We start from the raw sequence: 22,439 nt of genomic DNA on the forward strand, positions 1-22,439 counted from the left end.
TTTAGGAGGGAGACGGTGGCTGCAGAGAGTCAATTCTCGTCGGTAGCCAGTGTGGGCACAGTCAGTATGCAAACTGGGAGAACCTAGACTGAGAGGCCCATCCATCTCACAGAGCGGCTCTGAGCAAAGGCAAGAGCGCTTTGGCCTTTGAGCAGTAGGACTTGCTCCTAATCTGCAATATCAGTATTTTCTTGTGTTCAATAATTGTGCAGTGTAAAATTTAAGAGCAAATATAGAACAAAATCGATGCAGTAGAAACCACCTTGAAACCACACCTAAGCAGTTGCAGGTCACTGCGCATAGAAAACGATTCAAAAATCCTTAAATACTCGTGGAAGTGCCTCGAATAAAGTGCCAACCTACTATCCTAAACCTCTCCCTCTTGTCGCCCAAACAAATACTTTGCTTCAAAGTTAATACACACTGTCAGAGCCTGGAGTTGGAATTCTGAAAGACTCCAGTTTTAGTTTTGATGCCAATTGCCTAGCTTTGGTCAATTCAATATGTACATGATTAAGAATGAAGTTCGTGATACTTTTTTTTTTTTTTTTTGAGATGGAGTCTGGCTCTGTCGCCCAGACTGTAGTGCAGCGGGGCGATCTCGGCTCACTGCAGGCTCCGCCCGCTGGAGTTCAGGCCATTCTCCTGCCTCAGCCTCCCGAGTAGCTGGGACTACAGGCGCCCGCCACCTCGCCCGGCTAATTTTCTGTATTTTTAGTAGAGACGGGGTTTCACCGTGTTAGCCAGGATGGTCTCGATCTCCTGACCTCGTGATCCGCCCGCCTCAGCCTCCCAAGGTGCTGGGATTACAGGCGTGAGCCACCGCGCCCGGCCGAAGTTTGTGATACCTATTGTCAACGGCCCAGGAATCAGTTTTCTAGGTTCCTTCTGTGCTTTTGGTTACATCTATAATATTCTTCCCTTCCTCTTTACTCCTCACAATCCTGCCTATCCTTCAAGGATCTGTTCTTTCCTTTACCATTTCCTGATGACCCCAGCCAATGTTGATATAAATCAACACCATTTTTTTTCTTTTTTAAGACAGGGTCTCACTCTGTGGCCCAAGCTGGAGTGCAGTGGTACAATCTCAGCTCACTGCAACCTCCGCCTCCGCCTCCCAGGTTCAAGTGATTCTCCCACCTCAGCTTCCAGGGTAGCCGGGACTACAGGTGTGCGCCACCATGCCTGGCTAATTTTTTTTTTTTTTTTTTGTAGAGACAGGATTTCACCATATTGCCCAGGCTGGTCTCGAACTCCTGACCTCAGGTGATCCAACTGCCTTGTCCTCCCAAAGTGCTGGGATTACAGGCTTGAGCTAGCATTTGATATCTAGACCACTAATGACATGTATTTTGGATATATTTTATTGTTAGTTTTCTTTAGATGCATATTCCTCCCCCATTAGAATGTAAATCCTACTGAATACAAGAGGTATGACTTATTCATCTAAAAAATGAACCTCTTTTACACTATAGGTATTCATAACTGTATGTTGGTTGTTTTTTTAAAAAGGGCCATTATGCTACTGTTGTTTTTATGTGATATTGGTAGTCCTACTTCACAGGGACACTGCATGTAAATGCAATCCATCTGGGTCAGCTTTAGAGTTATCAGTTTCCTATCAAGGATTTGACTTTTTTCTTTTCTCCAAATGGAAGATCATCAAGAAACTGTAGAAAGATGAAATGGAAAATATTAAGTGGGTTACAGTCCCAAATCAACAATTTTATTCATGTTTAATATTGAAGTAAAGAACTCTGTTTTGGCCAGGCACAGTGGCTCACGCCTGTAATCCCAGCACTTTGGGAGTCCAAGGCAGGCAGATCACGAGGTCAGGAGTTCAAGATCAGCTTGGCCAACATGGTGAAACCCTGTCTCTACTAAAAATATAAAAATATTAGCTGGGCATGGTGGTGCGTGCCTGTAATTCTAGCTACTTGGGAGGCCGCGGCAGAATTGCTTGAACCGGGACCTGGGAGGCAGAGGTTGCAATGAGCCGAGATCATGCCACTGCATTCCAGCCTCGGCTACAGAGCGAGACTCCGTCTCAAACAAAAACAAAAAAACAAAAAGAAACCATTTTTGCCTGTAGTTTCATTTATGGTCACAGAATCCCAGAAAATGGGTAATGTTGATTTTTGATTGGAAGTAGGCCAGTGTCACATTTTACAAAATCGCATAAGAACTAGAATTTGAAAATTGTGCTGACACAGTGGCACATATGTCTTAGCTTTGTTTCCTTCTAAAAGATTACTGGAGGCCGGGTGCTGTGGCTCACTCCTGTAATCCCAGCACTTTGGGAGGCCGAGGCGGGCGGATCACAAGGTCAGCAGATCGAGACCATCCTGGCTAACGCGGTGAAACTCCGTCTCTACTAAAAATACAAAAAATTAGCCGGGCGTGGTGGCGGGCACCTGTAGTCCCAAGCTATTCGGGAGGCTGAGGCAGAATGGCCTGAATCCGGGAGGCGGAGCTTGCAGTGAGCCGAGATCGCGCCACTGCACTCCAGTCTGGGCTACAGAGCGACACTCCGTCTCAAAAAAAAAAAAAAAAAAAAAAAAAATAGATTACTGGACTAAATGATGGCTGGATTCTGTCAGTCTCAGGTCTAATTAGGAGTCAGCGATTTGGACGCGACAAGCAATGTTCTCAGTGAGCTTCTCACTCATGGTCTTGCAGAGCTGATAGCAATAAAGCCACGGTGGAATTTGTGAGGCTTAATTAGGTGGAAATGCACACTTACGTCGGGAGAATAACACGTTCACCAAAGGACACAGTGGTATTTTTTAACCAATCGCAACTCTTTACGTTCGCATTATTCTAAGGCAGCAAAGCTTTGCCCCAACCCCCACCCCCATGTCCTGGTACCCTTCCACTCTCTGAGAGCTTTAGAACCAGGGTTCCAAAGTCTCTGCTTAGCCTAACAGTGACGTGCTTGTCACAAAGCCAGAGGCCGGTGTACTCGGGTTAGAGAGGGCCTTTGTCGTTGGGTTTTATTCTTATTGTATTATTCGGGCTCCGCCGACCCAAATATTAGTCAACTGGGTTGGGCGAGGTAGGACGGATGAAGCCCACCGTCCAACAATCTGGACATCTATAGGAGCAGATCCGCAGCTCGAAACAGCTGACCCAGCGGCGACTGCGGAACCACTAGCAGCGTCTGCACAGACCGACCCCGCCATCCCGCCGTCCCGCCCCGGAGACGCAGCGGGGAACGCGACTGATCAAGCTACCGAGCCTGGCCGCAGGGCGAAGGAGGTGCGGTCCGAGGCCTCATAAAGGGACACGCAGCAGCGGCAGTGGCGCTGACTCAGCCCGACATCCCTGCAGTCCCCTGGCAGCCGCAGCAGCCACAGGGGCGGGCGGCTGGGCCACACGCATCCCCCGCCCTCGGCCCCACCCGGCCGCACCCTAAGCCGCGCGGCGTCACAGAGCGCATGCGTGCCGCGGGGGATGCCGGGAGCGCGCAGTGGCGGCAGCGGCGGCGACGGCAGTAACAGCGGCAGCTACAGCGGGGACGCGAGCGGGGCGGTGACGGTGTGGGAGGTGGTCTCACTCTTGGGAAAACTGCTGGGCACCGTCGTCGCGCTGAAGGTGGTTCTGTACCTGCTCCGAGTGTGCTTAGCGATGGCCTGGAAATCCGGCGGCGCCAGCCACTCGGAGCTAATCCACAATCTCCGCAGTAAGTGCCACCTCCGCCCGTTGTAGGGCAGCTGGGGCAGGCTGGGCCTGGACCGGGTACCCCTGGGCCGTCCGGAACGTTCTGTCTGCCCCCGCGCGCCTATTGGAGGGCTTCGGCGCAGAGTTGCCCCGGTAGTCCCGAACGGCGTGCGCTTGCAGTCGCCTCCCTCGGGACCTGTCATTCGTCGACGACGTGGACTGGAAGGGGAGAGAAAGAACCAGGGGCCGCTGCTGGTGGGGGCAGGGGCAGTCGTCTCCCTGCAGGCCCTGGGGGAGGGAGTGCAGTACAGGTGGTGCTGCTGTCACTCAGGTCCGCGTCCGGGTCCGGCTTGTGAGGGGCGTGCCTTCGGGGTGGGAGCGTGTGGGCTAGGCCTTATGGAGAGTGGGCTGGCGCTCAGGAGACCCCACCCTCGTCCCCTGCATTTTTCTCACCTTCCTCCTCCATAATCAACCTCGCTGCAAGCTTTCCCTCTTATGCAGCCTCCCCCGCCCTCCGTTTTTTCCCCTGGAGGGAGATGCCACCGTCTGATACAGGCGAGGGGAGGAAGATGAGAGTATTGCCATTGCAGATGCTGGGAGAAATTTCTCGGGCGGCTGTCCAGTGGAAAGCTCCGTGGGGGGCGGAGAAAGAACAGGGGATGCTGTTCCCGAGAGACTTGTATTTCAGGAGCCTTTGCAGGTCCTGGATCAGCAAAGGGTTGTGTGTCTGGTATTCTAACTTTTTTCAGGGCTACCATAGGCTTTAAAAACCTTGTGTGGAGTTTCTTTATATCACTCTCTTTAGTTACTGTATTCCTTCTTCTGATGATAATTTTAGGATAGGATGAGTGCTGTGTCACTTTCTTTTTTTAAATCGAAATATAGCGTCCCCGTTTTGTTGGGAGACTACAAAGGCCGCAGTCTATAATCTCTCTGGTCAGAATTTATAGCATTCTTTGCTACTATGCAGTAATCATATCTTGTCACATGGTATTTTTAATTGTCCTGTGTTACTTAGCTTTTCATGTGTTTGTCTTATCTCCCAACTCGATTTGTAATTTCCTTAAGGGCTGGCACCATTAAAAAAATTTTTTTTGGCCGGGCTCGTTGGCTCACGCCTGTAATGCCAGCACTTTGGGAGGCCAAGGCGGGTGGATTACCTGAGTTCAGGAGTTCGAGACCAGCCAGGCCGACATGGTGAAACCCCGTCTCTACTAAGAATACAAAAATTAGCCGGGCGTGGTGGTGCCTGCCTGTAATCCCAGCTACTTGTGAGGCTGAGGCAGGAGAATCGCGTGAACCCGGGACGGGGAGGTTGCAGTGAGCCAAGATCTTGCCACTGCACTCCAGCCTGGGCAACAAGGGCGGAAACTCCGTCTCAAAAAAAAAAAAAAATTTTTTTTTTGAATTTTCTCTAAGAATTTAAGTCATCCCTTTTTTTCATAAATGCCCATTAAGTGTCCGTTATATGCCTAAATCTGTGCTAGACAGACAAAGGTGATTGAGAGAAATTAGGAGTACTGTTTGGCACATGGTTGGTACTTTTTTTCTTTTTTTTTTTTTTGAGACAGAGACTCCCTCTGTAGCCCAGACTGGAGTGCAATGGTGCGGTCTTAGCTCACTGCAACCTCCGCCTCCCAGGTTCAAACAATTGTCCTGTCTCAGCCTGCTGAGTAGCTGGGACTACAGGCGCCCGCCAGCACGCCTGGCTAATTTTTGTATTTTTAGTAGAGAGGGGGTTTCACGATGTTGTCCAGGCTGATGTCGAACTCCTGACCTTGTGATCCGCCCACCTCAGCCTCCCAAAGTGCTGGGATTATAGGCGTGAACCACCGTGCCCGGCCAGTACTTAATATATTAGTCATTTTGAATTTTTTTTGGCGGAGTATTTTTCCACAATACTTAATGTGGAAACTGAGTCTTTAGTGTTTGGTTAACAGAGAATGTTTATTTTTTTTAGACAGGGTTTCACTGTCACCCAGGTTGGCGTGCAGTGGCGTGAGCTTGGTTCACTGCAACCCCTGCTTTCCGTGCTCAAGTGATTTTCCCACTTCAGCCTCCTGAGTACAGGGGTGCCACCATGCCAGGCTAATTTTTGTAGGGTTTTTTTTTTTTTTTGGTAGTTTATGAGATGGGGTCTTGCCATGTTGCCCAGGCTGGTCTTGAACTCCTGGACTCAAGCGATTTGTTGGACTCAGGCTCCCAAAATTTTGGGATTACAGGAGTGAGCCACCGCATCTGGCCATGGTGAAAGTTTAGATATCAACATTTTTTTTTTTTTGAGACAGAGTTTTGCTCTTGTTGCCCAAGCTGGAGTGCAATGGCGTGATCTTGGCTCACTGCAACCTCTACCTCCCGGGTTCAAGCGATTCTTCTGCCTCAGCCTCCTGAGTAGCTGGGATTACAGGTGCCCACCACCACGCCTGGCTAATTTTTAGTATTTTTAGTAGAAACGGGGTTTCACCATGTTGGCCAGGCTGGTCTCGAACTCTTGACCTAAGGTGATCTGCCTGCCTCGGCCTCCCACAGTTTTTGAATTACAGGCGTGAGCCACCACGCCCAGCCTAGATGTCAATATTTTGTTAAGCATTGTCAGGTTCATTTTATGCAATGATGCTTGATTGGAAATGGACATTTATGTGCTACAACAGTAGTATGAAGTATGATTTGGGTTCTCATGGATGGCACATAAGCTGAATATGTTGTAAATATTTTTACGAAATCCCTTAACATGATCTCAGTGCCTTCTATTGCAGTATATGTACCTGAAACATTTTGTACACAAATTGTGATTAAGTAATTTTCCACCAGTAGGTTATCATAGTAGGCACTTGGCTGTGGCAGAAATTTGTAATCAATCAGGCTCTTAAAGTCTCTCCTTTTTGGGCCAAATTTGTGGTAAGCCAAGACTAGATAGATCTTTTCCCGGTGGTTTCATAATCACTTTAATGTATTGCATTACTGTTCTTAGCTGAAATTTCTAAGGATCTTTTTCTGTCAGGAAATTTAATAAGGAATATTTAACATACATAGATGTTGATTTTGCAAATAGTTTTATACTAGATTTATGATTGGTAAGAGGAAATTAGAGTAGTATAGTTGTTTAGCCTCTTTTGTAACACTTGTGCAACTTTAGTTTCAACTTCTTGCTGAGGTAATTCAGCTAATAGACTTCTTTTTATTAGCTTATTATAAAAGTAATATTTGCTCATGTGAAAATTGCAATTGACATAAAATTTGAAAATATTGCCTTCCTTCCTCATTATTCTACTGTGTATATTCTTCCTAAATTAAAGGCTTTTAATTGAAATCTTAGAAAAATATAAAAATGTGATTATGTTGATGTTGAAATGAAAAGGGGCCTGCTTACTAGAAGAGGAAGGAAATTACAGTTTTAATGTTTTTTTTTTTTTTTTTTGAGACAGTTTCGCTCTTGTTCCCCAGGCTGGAGTGCAGTGGTGCGATCTCGGCTCACCACAACCTCTGCCTCCCAGGTTCAAGCAATTCTCCTGCCTCAGCCTCCCGAGTAGCTGGGATTACAGGCAGGTGCCACCACGCCCAGCTAATTTTGTATTTTTAGTAGAGACAAAATTTCTCCATGTTGGTCAGGCTGGTCTTGAATTCCCAACCTTAGGTGATCCGCCTGCCTCAGCCTCCCAAAGTGCTGGGATTACAGGCGTGAGCCACTGCGCCCGGCCAATGGTTTTGTTTTTTTGTTTTTTTTTTAAAGAAATGAAGCTTAATATAATTTGTTAAGAATATTTCATTTTCCTTTTCTATTAGAATCTATCATAATACAAATATGGTTGTGTGATTTCATAGTTGGTGCATGATTTATAGAATATTTCAGATTGTAATGGTAGATTTCTTATGTCATGGCTTGTATTATAACCACTCTTAAGTAACTTAGAACAGTGACTAAAACTTGAGGATGCTTCAAAATCTCCTGGACCACCTGGAGAGCTTTTCAAAACACAGATTGCTGGAGCTTGAGAATTTGTATTTCTAACAGATTTGTAAGTGGTGCCACTGCTGGTCCAGGGACCACATTTTGAGAACCAGTGACATGGAGAATTGAAAATTATAAGGTTGAATTCTGCCAGCATTTCAGCTAAATCAGTTTTATGCTTTAGAATAATGTTTTAGAAAAAGTCTATAGCAGTCTTGCCCTATAGAGTGCTTGGTGATGTTCTCTATGTTGTGCAGTGTGGTAGCTACTAGCTACATGTGGCATTTGACATTTGAAATGTGGACAACTGAAGAACTGAAATTCAGTTTTTTAAAAAATTAACTTAATGAAATAACCACATGTATCCAGTAGTTACCATATTGGACAGCACAGGTCTCTAGAAATGAAAAATACAATTATTTTATGATTATGGACTGGTAATGTGCTCGTGAAACAAATTAGCTTAATTTAAAACTGTGAGCCTGCTTAATCCAGGGAATGTGACTGTTTAAATAATGTTTATATTAGAGTTTACTTTTTACTTGTATTCAGATAATTTCAAGCCATGGTAAAATTTAGGAAGATAGCCAGAGTAGGGGTAGGTGAGGTGATGTTCTGGAGCAGGGGTATTTAAACCAGAGGGTTTGTGGGAGGTTAACTTAATGGATCGGCTTCAAATGCTATACAGTAGTCCCTCCCTTATCCCATGGTTTTGCTTTCTGAAGTTTCAGTTACCCCAAGTCAACTGAGGTCTGAAAATATTAAATGGAAAATTCCTGAAACAAGCAATTCATAAGTTTTAAATTGTGTGCCATTTTGAGTAGCGTGAGGAACTCTCTGGACGTCCCACTTGATCCTGCCCGTGACATGAATCATCCCTTTGTTCAGCATATCCATGCTGTCTACACTACCTGCCTGTTTGTCACTTAGTAGCCTATTTGGTTAGCAGTGACTGTCATGGTATCACAGGGCTTGTGTCCAAATAATCCTTATTTTACTTAATAATGGACCCAAAGTGCAAGAATAATGGTGCTGTCATGTAATTATACTTGTTCTATTTTATTCATTATTTTTGTTAATTTCTTAATTGTGCCTAATTTATAAACTAAACTTTATTATAGGTATGTTATGTATAGGAAGAAAACAACATACAGATGGTCCCTGACTTAACAGTAGTTTGACTTACAAGTTTTTTACTTTACTGGATGTAAACCTGTCACATAACCTCTTATAAGTTAAGGAGGGCCGAGTGCGGTGGCTCACACCTGTAATCTCAGAACTTTGGGAGGCTGAGGCAGGAGGATTGCTTCAGTCCAGGAGTTCGAGACCAGCCTAGGCAACATAGTGAGAATAACATTTGTCATTTTCTCTACAAAAAATAAAATTAGCTGCGCGTTGTGGTGCATGCCTGTAGTCTCAGCTACATGTGCTACATGGGAGGCTGAGATGGGAGGATCACTTGAGCCCGAGAGGTTGAGGGTGCAGTAAGCCAAGATCATGCCACTGCACTCAAGCCTGGGTGATGGAGCAATACCTTGTCTCAAAAAAAAAAAAATGTTGAGCATCTGTATGGGCTGTATGGGCTTTGGTACTGTATGCGGTTTCAGGCATCTATTAAGGGTCTTGGACCGTATTCCCTGTGGGTAAAGGGAAACTACTGACCACTGAAAGCAATTGTTCTTTTATCTATTTTTATTTGTAAAAATAATTCAATCCATTCCCCTAATGATCAGTTATTTCTACTTAACGTTTCTTTTGCATTCTTGATTTTGTCATTTTACATATATGTTTATGGAATTTGTCATTTAGTCAGCTGATATTTGAGTGCCTTCTATATGACAGGCACTGGAGATACAGCAGTGAAGAAAATAAACATCCACTCCCTCTTGTAGCTTCTAAGGGGAGCAGCCAAGTATAGTATGTCACATGATAAGTGACAAAGTAGGGAGGGAGGACAGAGTGTGTGGAGCAGTAGGTTTATAGTTGTAGAGAAGGCCTCAGTAAAGTATCATTAGACCAAAGATTTGCTGGAGGAGTAGACACATATCATGCAGGTAGACTTGGGATAAGCATTCCAGGCAGAAGAAGTAGCGAATTCCAGATTTGGATTTAGGATCTGGCAGAAAGATTGGAGGCAAGGATCCAACACCAAGGTTTTAGGCCTTGGCAACTGGAATGATTTGCCATTTTCTATATTGGAAATGGTGAGTGAGTGAGCAGCCACGTTTATTCTGTGAGGAGGGGACTGTGGGAGATCAGGAGATTATTTTGAGGAATGCTTTTCTTGTAAGACATTTAAGTCAAGATTTTTAGTAGGCATTTGAATATGCAAGAATTACGATGATTTGTAGTTTTTATATCCTGAAAGCATTTACTTTTGTAACTAATGAAATTATTTTCTAATTCTATCTACAGCACCAGTTCTTAGCCACTAGTAGGTGTTGCTAGTAGAAAAGAGCATTTATTCTTTCTTTTTTTTTTTTTTTTTTTTTTTGAGACAGAGCCTCTTTCTGTCGCCCAAGCTGGAGCGCAGTGGCGTGATCTTAGCTCACTGCAACCTCCGTTTCCTGGGTTCAAGCGACCCCCCCATCTCAGCCTCCCGAGTAACTGGGACTACAGATGCACACCACTATGCCTGGCAATTTTTTTTTTTTTTTTTTTGGTAGAGGCGGGGTTTTGCCATGTTGCCCAGGCAGGTCTCAAACCCCTGGGCTAAAATGATCCACCTGCCTCAGTCTCCAATATTGCTGGGATTATAGGCATGAGCCCCTGCGCCCAGCCAGCATTTAGTCTTAATATTCCACTACTTTTGTATGTACATGGGAAAAATAGAACCAGCTAGTAAAATCGTTAAGAAATTGGAGCCTCAGAGTCCAGAGGCCTTCTCATTTTGACTTATTTCAAGCCAGTCTTATGGATAGGTACTAGTAAGTAAACTTGAAATCCTATGTGTATATTTAAATTTAAATTATATAAAAATAAATAAAATTGGCCGGGCATGGTGGCTCATGCCTGTAATCCTAGCACTTTGGGAGGCCGAGGTGGGTGGATCACCTGAGGTCAGGAGTACAAGACCAGCCTGGCCAACAATGTGAAAACCCGTCTCTACTAAAAATACAAAAATTAGCTGGGCATGGTGGCAGGAGCCTATAATCCCAGCTACTCGGAGGCTGAAGCAGGAGAATCACTTGAACCTGGGGGGCAGAGGTTGCAGTGACCCGAGATCGCTCCATTGTACTCCAGCCTGGGTGAAAGAGCGAAACTGTCTCAAAATAAATAAATAATTAAAATTAAAAATTTATATCTTTAGTCATACTAGCCACATTTCAAGAGCTCAGTAGCCACATGGAGCTAGTGACCACCCTGTTGGACAGTGCAGATAGAGAATAGATCTGCCATCACTGAAGGTTCTTTTGGATTGCAGTAGATCTTGATGCTTGGCTGTATTTACATTCTAGTTAATGAGATCTTAGGCTGTAGGAGGGGAAAGATTCGATTGTGCTGTTACAAAAATATTTTTATTAATATTATATTTAGCTTTGGTTAAATGCTTTCAGGGTGGCAGTGTAAAACTAAAGATTATTGGATAAGGGTGATGAAGATAACAAGAGGATCAGCATCTTACATGGTGCTTTGAAGGGATGGAGGTGGTTTGGTTTAGCAAAGCCTTTAGGGAGCAGTGGTGTTTAAATCTGAAGAAATGTCATGTAGTAGAGGGTCAAACCAGGACAAATGGGAGGCAGATTTTGGCTCATCATAAGTAAGTATTCACAAAGCTATCCTAACAATCAAAAAGTTGGCTTTGAAAAAGTGTTTTCTGTCACCGAATATGTTGAAGCAAAGAATGGTTGACCATTTCAGTGTAAGGGATATTGTAGAAGGGATTTTGTCATCAGATTTGAATGTACACTAGATCTCTAAGGACCCTTCCAAATCCAAGATTCTGTGATTTTTTTCCCCAGTGGTCCCTTGGTACCTAGATTTTATGATTTAAACAAATATTTTATTTTTTGAGACAGAGTCTCACTCTGTTGCCCAAGGTGGAATGCAGTGGTGTGATATCAGCTCACTGCAACCTCCGCCTCTCCAGTTTAAGTGATTCTCGTGCCTTAGCCTCCCGAGTAGCTGGGACTACAGGCACATGCCACCAAACCCAGCTAATTTTTGTACTTTTAGTAGAGATGGGGTTTCACCATGTTGGCCAGGATGGCCTCGAACTCCTGACCTCAAGTGATGCACCCGACTTGGCCTCCCAAAGTGCTAGGATTACAGGAGTGAGCCACTGTGCCCGACCAATTTTTTCTTTTCTTTCCTTCCTTCCTTTCTTTCTTTCTTTCTTTCTTTCTTTCTTTCTTTCTTTCTTTCTTTCTTTCTTTCTTTCTTTCTCTTTCCTTCTTTCTTTCTTTCTCTTTCCTTCTTTCTTTCTTTCTCTTTCTTTCTTTTTTTTTTTTTTTCTGAGACAGAGTCTTGCTCTGTCATCCAGGCTGGAGTGCAGTGGCGCAACCTCAGCTCACTGCAACTTCCCCGGTTCAAGCAATTCTCCTGCCTCAGCCTCCTGAGTAGCTAGGATTACAGGCATGTGCCACCACGCCTGGCTAATTTTTGTATTTTTACTAGAGATGGGGTTTCACCACGTTGGCCAGGCTGATCTTAAACTCGTGACTTTGTGATCTGCCCACCTCGGTCTCCCAAAGTGCTGGGATTACAGGCGTTAGCCACTGCGCCTGGCCCAGTGTTTTTCTTTTTAATAGTGTTATGGATTGCATGAAATTACTTATGGAGTGTATGTGTTTTAGTAGCCAGCTACAGAAGTTTAACATTAACTTCTGTTACCTGCATTTTAGGTTTTGTATAACATTGTAGTTTGTTAGAGATGTAAAGGAATCCAAGGAACATATCCTTTGAGAAATAACATCTAAATACTATGTATCAGTTAAAAGTTATTAAGGTATAGTGAAACATCCATTTTATTTTTTTTCCCCATTGGTTGGCAGAGAAAGGTACATATTTTAAAATAATCTCTGGTACTTAGAGAATATGCTTTTTTTTTTTGGCCGGGCACGGTGGCTCATGCCGTAATCCCAGCACTTTGGGAGGCCGAGGCGGGTGGATCACGATGTCAGGAGATCGAGACCATCCTGGCTAACACGGTGAAACCCCGTCTCTAGTAAAAAATACAAAAAAAAAAAAAATTAGCCGGGCGTGGTGGCGGGCGCCTGTAGTCCCAGCTACTAGGGAGGCTGAGGCAGGAGAATGGCGTGAACCTGGGAGGTGGAGCTTGCAGTGAGCCAAGATTGTGCCACTGCACTCCAGCCTGGGCGACAGAGCAAGACTTCTCAAAAAAAAAAAACAAAACAAACAAAAAAGAGAATATGCTTTTTTTTTTTTTTTTTTGGAGACAGAGTCTTGCTGTCGCCCAGGCTGGAGTGCAGTGGCGTGATCTCGGCTCACTGCAGGCTCCGCCCCCCGGGGTTCATGCCATTCTCCTGCCTCAGCCTCCCAAGTAGCTGGGACTACAGGCGCCCGCCACCTTGCCCAGCTAATTTTTTGTATTTTTGGTAGAGATGGGGTTTCACCATGTTAGCCAGGATGGTCTCGATCTCCTGACCTTGTGATCCGCCCGCCTCGGCCTCCCAAAGTGCTGGAATTACAGGCCTGAGCCACTGTGCCTGGCCGAGAATATGCCTTACCATAACCTGCCATCACATAAAATTCTTCCTTAATTATATTGTGAATTTTTTTTTTCTTTTTTGAGATGGAGTTTCGCTCTTGTTGCCCAGGCTAGAGTGCAATGGCGCAATCTCGCCTCACCACAACCTCCGCCTCGCAGGTTCAAGTGATTCTCCTACCTCAGCCTCCCGAATAGCTGGGATTACAGGCACATGTCACCACGCCCAGCTAGTTTTTGTATTTTTAGTAGAGACAGGGTTTCACCAAGTTGGCCAGGATGGTCTCAATCTCTTGACCTCATGATCTGCCCAGCTGGGCCTCCCAAAGTGCTGAGATTACAGGCGTGAGCCACTGCGCCCGTCCATATTGTGAATTTAAAACTAATTCCTTTCAGACTTTTGCAGTACAGAAAGTACTTTGGGAGTGTCTCAGCTTCTACTTAGCATGTATCATGCCTAAGCATTCTGAATGGGAAGAAAAAGGTGAAAGTTTTGTTAATTTCTTATTGTTTTTCCAGATATGTTGATAGCAGAGAAGAAATGTAGGGTAGATGGTTAACAGCTATCCAAGTCTTATAAACTAATATAATAAGGTAATATTTCTTTTATTTAGATGTAACCTTGTAAGAAGTTTAGAAAGTTTCTATATGACTTGAAATCCATCTGCAGCTTATTTTCTTTTTTTCTTTCCTTTTTTGAGATGGAGTTTTGTTCTTGTTGCCCAGGTTGGAGTGCAGTGGCGGGATCTCAGCTCACTGCAACCTCTGCCTCCCTTGTTCAAGTGATTCTCCTGCTTCAGCCTCCCGAGTAGCAGAGATTACGGGCGCCTGCCACATCTGGCTAATTTTTATATTTTTAGTAGAAACGGGGTTTTACCATATTGGCCAGGCTGGTCTCAAACTCCTGACCTCAGGTGATCCACCCACCTCGGCCTCCCAAAGTGCTGGGATTACAGGCGTGAGCCACTGCTCCTGGCCTATTTTCTTACCTGTATTTTCAGTGATTCATACCAACACAGGCCCTCTTTATTTTTTTATTTCTGCCAGAGTTTTCAGCATTTTTCTATTCCCTTAGATCATATATCTTAGAATAATCACTGATTTTTTCAGACTGTCATCAAATTAACTCAGCAGTTCTTACAAATGCCTTTCATAGCCATCCCTTTCACCATATTTTCATTGATACCATCCCAGCACAGGTTCGTAGTTGAAACTTACGAGTAACATACCTGGTGTCTGATTGGTTGTCATACTTTTCAGTTTCCCTCCCTTCAGATCCAATCCATTCTACACATTATACTGATTTTCCTAGTGTACTGATTTCTGTTATGTCACTTTGCTGCTTAGGCTTCTTAATGCTTACTGTATCAGGTCTAAACACCTTTTGCTTACCTTTCCAGGCCTTTTTAGAGTCTTATATAGCTTACTCGCATGCTCCAACTCCAATCCCGTTCTTCAGGCTGGTCTTATTTGCCTCTTCATATGCCTTGTGCATGAGGGTACATTGTTCAGTTGCTATAACAAAGACCAAACCACAATACCCTAAACAAAATAAAAGTTTCTCTCTCCCATAGCAATCCAAACAGTTCAAGACTAATATGGTGGGTCCATGGTGCTGAAGACCTAGACTCCTCTCTTGTTGCTCTGCTCTTTCCCTCATCTACAAGGTTAAAGATAGTTTACCTTCACCATTTCCCTCTTCCAGCCAATGGGGAGGTAAGCAGGAGAAAAAGGAAAACACCCATTCCTTTTAGGAGCATGATCTGGGCCATGCGCAGTGGCTCATGCCTGTAATCCCAGCACTTTGGGAGGCCGAGGTGGGCGGATCACGAGGTCAGGAGATTGAGACCATCCTGGCTAACATGGTGAAACCCTGTCTCTACTAAAAATACAAAAAATAGCTGGGCATGGTGGTGCGTGCCTATAGTCCCAGCTACTCGGGAGGCTGAGGCAGGACAATTGCTTGAACCAGGGAGTCGGAGGTTGCAGTGAGCCAAGATCACACCACTGCACTCTAGCCTGGCACAGAGCGAGACTCCATCTCAAAAAACAAAACAAAACAAAACAAAAAGAGCATGATCTGGAAGTTGTATCCATAATTTTTACATATGTTCCATTGACAAGAACTTAATTGTAAGGGTTCACATAATCACAGGGAGACTAATTGGGAATGCACCCAAATAATTCTGTCACTATATACTGGATTATAGAGGATGCAGGTAAAAAGAAAATTGTGTGTGTGTGTGTGTGTGTGTGTGTATACACATATATAAAACTGATATAACTATATGAAGGAAGGGGATAGGTTTGTATTGTGTAAATACTCATCCATCTTGGCAGGAGGTCAGCAGATGTCTAAAGTAGATAAAACATGAAATACACACACACACACACACATAAAATAAAATTTTATCACTGTGAAAGTAAAGCAGTACTTGCTGTATCTTGCTAATTGTAAGGGTGGTTGTGTGTGTGTACACATATATACACATACATACTATCTATGATAGGAGAATTGAGAATATTAATTTTTAATCAAGTAATATATGTACATATTTAAAAGATACAGAATAAGATGAGCTTATAATGAAAAACAACATTCTTCCCCATTCCCAGACTCGTTGCTTAGAGTGAACCACTTTTAACTGTTTTTGGTTCTTGTGATTATCTTCATATCTCTAAATCATATGCTTAAATTGATATTTCATGTTTTATCTACTTTAGACATCATCTGCTGACCTCTTGCCAAGATGGATGAGTATTTACATGATACAAACCTATCCCCTTCCTTCATATAGTTATATCATAGTTTTTGGTTCCTCTTTTGTGGTTACCTTTGTAACTTTGAGTAATAGACTTTAACCTGTGTTTCTTGTTCCATAATTTATAAACTGAGACTACCTCTTAACCCGTCCACTTGGTAATAAAGGGTATTAGGGAGTTCCTGCTCTTATTTTGTAATTGGTTGACAGTTCTTTTACATTGTCAAAGTTGATAACATTTACATTTTGTTTTGAGCAGTAAATAAATCTTCTGCACCTTATTGTTGATTTCAAAAGTTGAAAATCAGTAGCCATCATTAATATTTATGACTGTATCCATACTTTGCTGAACTATGTAGTGTATTGAGTTTATTCCCTGCCCTTTGTTTCCTATATTACAGACCTTCTACTGTTGAAGACTGTCAAATGTTTTTCCTTTTTTTTTAATGCTTCATCAGTTGCTTTAAATCTTGCCACATTTTAGTTTTCCTTATATGTAAATCATAACTCTTGTATAGTGTTTTTGTTTTTTTTCCTGGAATTTGATTTATCCTCTGTGCCCGTTTTCACCCACGCTTCAAGTTGGGAAAAGAAACGTATTTTTCTTACCATGACCCTAATTTTTTCAACGTTTTTATTATTTGGCTGATAGCTTGGATTCTATTGTATTCTCCTTTTTGAATCCTGTTTTCATTTGGATCAGTTGCGTATTTGGACCAACATTAGCCATTATTATAGTCATTTAATTAGGGTCTTTAGACCCTAGGGCGGCAAGCAGATCGGGTATGGGTAGCTCTCAAGCTGTTCTGTATTTCAGAAAAGCCTAATGGTAATTGCACGTTTACCCCTAATTAGCCTGTACATGCAAAGTAAAACATCAAATTACTTTTCTGTTTGTTAGAAATATTTTAGGGTGCTGGCAGTTATATATATTGTAGATTACCAACGATAGAAAAATTGTTTAATAACTTAGTAAATATATAATAGTTTGGTTTAAGCATCTTTTAAAACACAGGATCCTGGGCAAAAATAAATAATAAGAAACTTGTGAAAATTTTGGAAACCACCCAGTAATGCCTAAAAAAGCTTTATTCTGAGGCTTGATGGGTTCAGCTTTTTTTTTTTTTTTTTTTTTTTTTTTTTTGAGACAGAGTCTGGCTTTGTCCCCCAGGCTGGAGTGCAGTGGCGTGATCTCGGCTCACTGCAAGCTCCGCCTCCCGGGTTCACGCCATTCTCTTGCCTCAGCCTCCCGAGTAGCTGGGACTACAGGCGCCCGCCACCACACCCGGCTAATTTTTTGTATTTTTAGTAGAGATGGGGTTTCACCGTGTTAGCCAGGATGGTCTCGATCTCCTGACCTCGTGATCCGCCCGCCTCGGCCTCCCGAAGTGCTGGGATTACAGGCGTGAGCCACTGCACCTGGCCTAGGGTTCAGCTTTTTAATAAATGACTGATGGCATGCTATTAATAACAATTTAGAGTTTTTAGTAACTTCCATGTGCCTTCATATCTATAGAGCCAAAGAAGCTCACATAAATTTGATAGAAGTATATTACTGAGCTTGAAGGAAGTGATTAATTTACTTTGATTTTTAGAATGTGCCTCAAGTAAAATCTTTAAGATGTCACACTTTAAGTATCCATCTAGAGAAGAATGAATACAGTGAATATGATGATGGTTTCAAAAATTGATGAGTAATTGGCAGTGTTGAGTGAAGCTGCCTAACTTGAAAAAAATAAAGCTTGAGGTAGTCATGATTTATCTTTATGTAAAAAATGGTTGACTAGATAGAAATTCAATATATTCTTTGTGGCTTTAGAGAATAACACTAAGAGTTTCATGTGAGTGAATTATGAAAAGGGAGATTCATCTTAATACAGGGAAATTGTCTTAATAATCAGAGTGGTCTGAATGAGCTAGTTAAGAACCACAATAATGGAACTCTTTTAGAAGAGAATATGGTACCAATTTATGAAGTTAGATTCAATGGCTCCTAAAGCCTCTTGTGACTTTGAGAGTCTATGAATCACCCTCTGGAATTTGAATTAATTTCAGGGGAAATGAACCACTCAAGAATTATTTTGGGAAATGAATTAGTAGAACTCACTAAGCTATTTGAATATGTTAGTAACAGTATAGTGAAGTGATAATAGAAATCTAACATCTTAATTTGAGTAACCCTACCCCTTATTTGCTCTGTTATCTTGGACTACTTAACTATTCTTTCTAACCTCAATGTTATGATCTGTCAAATGAAATAATAATAGTGCCTACTTTATAGGCTTATTTGAGACAACATAAGATTCTGTTTATTAGAACTGTATCTTTCACATGGTAAACATTAAGCGAATATCACTGCTATTATTACTCTGCTTTTAAAACTTAAAAAAAAATGCTTTCAGGCTAGGGACAGGGGCTCACACTTGTAACCTCAGCTGAGGTGGGAGGATCATTTGAGGCCAGGAATTTGAGACCAGCCTGGGCAACATAGCAAGACCCACTCTCTAAAAAAAAAAACTTTTAAAAATTAGCCGAGTGTGGTGGCATGCACATGTAGGCCTAGGTGTTGGGGTGGCTAAGGCAGGAAGAGCACTCGAACTCAGGAGTCTGAGGTTATAGTAAGCTATGATGGTGCCACTGCACTCCAGCCTGGGCAACAAAGCCAGACCATATCTTTTTAAAAATTAAAAAATGGGGCTGGGCGTGGTGGCTCAGGCCTATAATCCCAGCGCTTTGGGAGGCCGAGGCGGGTAGATCACGAGGTCAGGAGATTGAGACCATCCTGGCTAACACGGTGAAACCCCATCTCTACTAAAAATACAAAAATTAGCTGGGCCTGGTGGCCGGCGCCTGTAGTCCCAGCTACTCGGGAGGCTGAGGCAGGAGAATGGCGGGAGCCCAGGAGGTGGAGCTTACAGTGAGCCTAGATCACGCCACTGCACTCCAGCCTGGCGACAGAGTGAGACTCCATCTCTAAATAAATAAATAAATAAAATAAAATAATGCGCCCAGGTGCAGTGGCTCATGCCTGTAATCCTAGCACGTTGGGAGGCCGAGGTGGGCGGATCCACGAGGTCAGAAGATTGAGACCATCCTGGCTAACATGGTGAAACCCTGTCTCTACTAAAAATACAAAAAGTTAGATGGGCGTGGTGGCGGGCGCCTGTAGTCCCAGCTACTTGGGAGGCTGAGGCAGGAGAATGGCTTGAACCCGGGAGGCGGAGGTTGCAGTGAGCCGAGATGGCGCCACTGCACTCTAGCCTGGGGGACAGAGCGAGACTCCGTCTCAAAAAATAAATAAATGAAAATTAAAAAATGCTTTCAGTGTTTTATTCTAATGACCTATTTGGGTAGCTTGCCTATGCTTCTTTGTGTAGAAATAATATTTTCTTTTTTTTTTTGAGACGGAGTTTCACTCTTGTCGCCCAGGATGGAGTGCAATGGCGCATTCTCGGCTCACTGCAACCTCCGCTCTCAGGTTCAAGCAATTCTCCTGCCTCAGCCTCCCGAGTAGCTGGGACTACAGGCGCCTGCCACCACGCCCGGCTAATTTTTTGTATTTTTAGTAGAGACGGGGTTTCACATTGTTAGCCAGGATGGTCTTGGTCTCCTGACCTCGTGATCTGCCCACCTCGTCCTCCCAAAGTGCAGGGATTACAGGCGTGAGCCACCACGCCTGGCCTCTATTTGGGTAATTTATCCAAAATTTATATTTTAAGATGGAAAGACCATCTAAGTTTGTCTTTGCTAGTTTATTACTATTTACATTGTTTTCTCTATTTGATGTGCCTTTTTTGCTAATTTTAAAAAATATTCATTGTTATTTGGAAAGTTTGTATTTATACCTTTTATAGTGTCATTAATTGACCTCATTTTTTTATTTTTTATTTTTTATTTTTTTTTGCTAAGCACGATGGCTCATACCTGTAATACCAGCACTTTGGGAGGACGAGGAAGGTGGATCACCTGAGGTCAGGAGTTTGAGACCAGCCTGACCAACATGGTGAAACTCCACCTCTACTAAAAATACAATATTAGCTGGGTGTGGCCATGGGCACCTGTAATCCCAGCTACTTAGGAGGCTGAGGCAGGAGAATTGCTTGAACCTGGGAGGTGGAGGTTGCAGTGAGCGGAGATTGTGCCACTGAACTCCAGCCTGGGCAACAAGAGTGAAACTCTGTCTCAAAAAAAAAAAAATAAATTTTTTTTTTTTTACTATCTGGTTTATCAGTATGAAATGGTATCCTTTGATTCCTTCTATTACCTGTACAACAGTCAGTGATCTAATTCTACTTTCCCTTTTTTCCTCCTCCCATTGTTTTTAGTTGTATTCTTTCTACTTTGTCAGAACATATAACATTTAAGTGCTATTATTTCACCCATGTTCGTATCCTTATTTTTGTCTTTGCTATAAAATTGGGTATGTGTCCTTTGCCAACATATCCCTGGTTATCTCTTGGTTAGATGAAACACATCCTCTAGAAGATTCCTCAGAAAGGGCTTGTGTGTACAGCATTCTCTGAGTTCCTGCATATTCAAAATGTTTTTTTCCTTCCTATAACCTTGATATTTGAAGGACAGCTTGGCTGGGTATAAAATCGTTGGCTTACGCTTAAAAAAATAAGCTTTATTGAGGTATAAGTTATATAAAAATTCACCAATTGTAAGAATACAATTTGAAAAATGTGACAAACAATGTGTAACCACCAACTTCATTATGATGTAGAACATGGGTCAGCAAACTACAGGCCACAGACAAAATTTGGCCTGCTGCCTGGTTTTATAAATTTTTATTGGAACACAGCCACATTTGCATTTATGTAGTGTTTCTGGCTGTTCTTGCATCACAGTGGTAGTGCTTAGTAGTTGCAACAGAGATTATATGGCTTGCAAATCCTAAAATATTTACTATTTGGACCTTTACAGTTGTTTGCTGATCTCTGCTATAGAATGCTTCTTTCACCCAAAAAGTTCTCTGGTGTCTCTTTGTAATTAGTCTCCTCCCTTCTCCTATCCCCTAGCAACTACAGACGGGCCTTCTACCACTATGGTTTTGGCTTTTCTAGAATGTGTTAAAAATGGAATCATATGTAGTCTCCTTGCCTGGCTTCTTTCACTTAGATTAGTGCTTTTTTTTTTTTTTTTTTTTTTTTTTTTTTTTTTATAATTTAGGTTTTAGGGTACATGTGCACAATGTGCAGGTTTGTTACATATGTATCCATGTGCCATGTTGATTTCCTGTACCCATTAACTTGTCATTTAGCATTAGGTATATCTCCTAATGCTATCCCTCCCCCCTCCGCCCACCCCACAACAGTCCCCGGAGTATGATGTTCCCCTTCCTGTGTCCATGAGTTCTCATTGTTCAATTCCCACCTATGAGTGAGAACATGCGGTGTTTGGTTTTTTGTCCTTGCGATAGTTTACTGAGAATGATGTTTTCCAGTTTCATCCATGTCCCTACAAAGGACATGAACTCATCATTTTTTATGCCTGCATAGTATTCCATGGTGTATATGTGCCACATTTTCTTAATCCAGTCTATCGTTGTTGGACATTTGGGTTGGTTCCAAGTCTTTGCTATTGTGAATAGTGCCGCAATAAACATACGTGTGCATGTGTCTTTATAGCAGCATGATTTATAGTCCTTTGGGTATATACCCAGTAATGGGATGGCTGGGTCAAATGGTATTTCTAGTTCTAGATCCCTGAGGAATCGCCACACTGACTTCCACAATGGTTGAACTAGTTTACAGTCCCACCAACAGTGTAAAAGTGTTCCTATTTCTCCACATCCTCTCCAGCACCTGTTGTTTCCTGATTTTTTAATGATGGCCATTCTAACTGGTGTGAGATGGTATCTCACTGTGGTTTTGATTTGCATTTCTCTGATGGCCAGTGATGATGAGCATTTCTTCATGTGTTTTTTGGCTGCATAAATGCCTTCTTTTGAGAAGTGTCTGTTCATATCCTTTGCCCACTTTTTGATGGGGTTGTTTTTTTCTTGTAAATTTGTTTGAGTTCATTGTAGATTCTGGATATTAGCCCTTTGTCAGATGAGTAGGTTGCAAAAATTTTCTCCCATTTTGTAGGTTGCCTGTTCACTCTGATGGTAGTTTCTTTTGCTGTGCAGAAGCTCTTTAGTTTAATTAGATCCCATTTGTCAATTTTGGCTTTTGTTGCCATTGCTTTTTGTGTTTTAGACATGAAGTCCTTGCCCATGCCTATGTCCTGAATGGTATTGCCTAGGTTTTCTTGTAGGATTTTAATGGTTTTAGGTCTAACATTTAAGTCTTTAATCCATCTTGAATTAATTTTTGTATAAGGTGTAAGGAAGGGATCCAGTTTCAGCTTTCTACATATGGCTAGCCAGTTTTCCCAGCACCATTTATTAAATAGG

The 22,439-nt window shown here is 42.7% G+C and overlaps 1 protein-coding gene across 5 annotated transcripts in view; it reads left to right on the forward strand.

The window, feature by feature from the left end:
* Positions 1–3,143: 3,143 nt before the first annotated feature.
* The window catches only part of PCMT1 (protein-L-isoaspartate (D-aspartate) O-methyltransferase), a 64,625-nt gene continuing 45,329 nt past the window's right edge, over positions 3,144–22,439 (forward strand). For 2 of the 5 annotated variants that reach the window (XM_003255867.3, XM_004087662.3), the window contains exon 1: positions 3,147–3,682. In XM_003255867.3, coding sequence (XP_003255915.1) covers positions 3,454–3,682 — 229 coding nt within the window. In that variant the 5' untranslated portion in view covers positions 3,147–3,453. Of the gene's footprint in view, positions 3,683–22,439 lie in introns of all 5 variants that reach the window. The other 3 variants (XM_004087663.3, XM_012506007.2, XM_003255866.3) reach the window with 3 other exon arrangements.

This window comes from Nomascus leucogenys, chromosome 3 (genome assembly GCF_006542625.1).
Source record: "Nomascus leucogenys isolate Asia chromosome 3, Asia_NLE_v1, whole genome shotgun sequence".
Taxonomy (NCBI): domain Eukaryota; kingdom Metazoa; phylum Chordata; class Mammalia; order Primates; family Hylobatidae; genus Nomascus; species Nomascus leucogenys.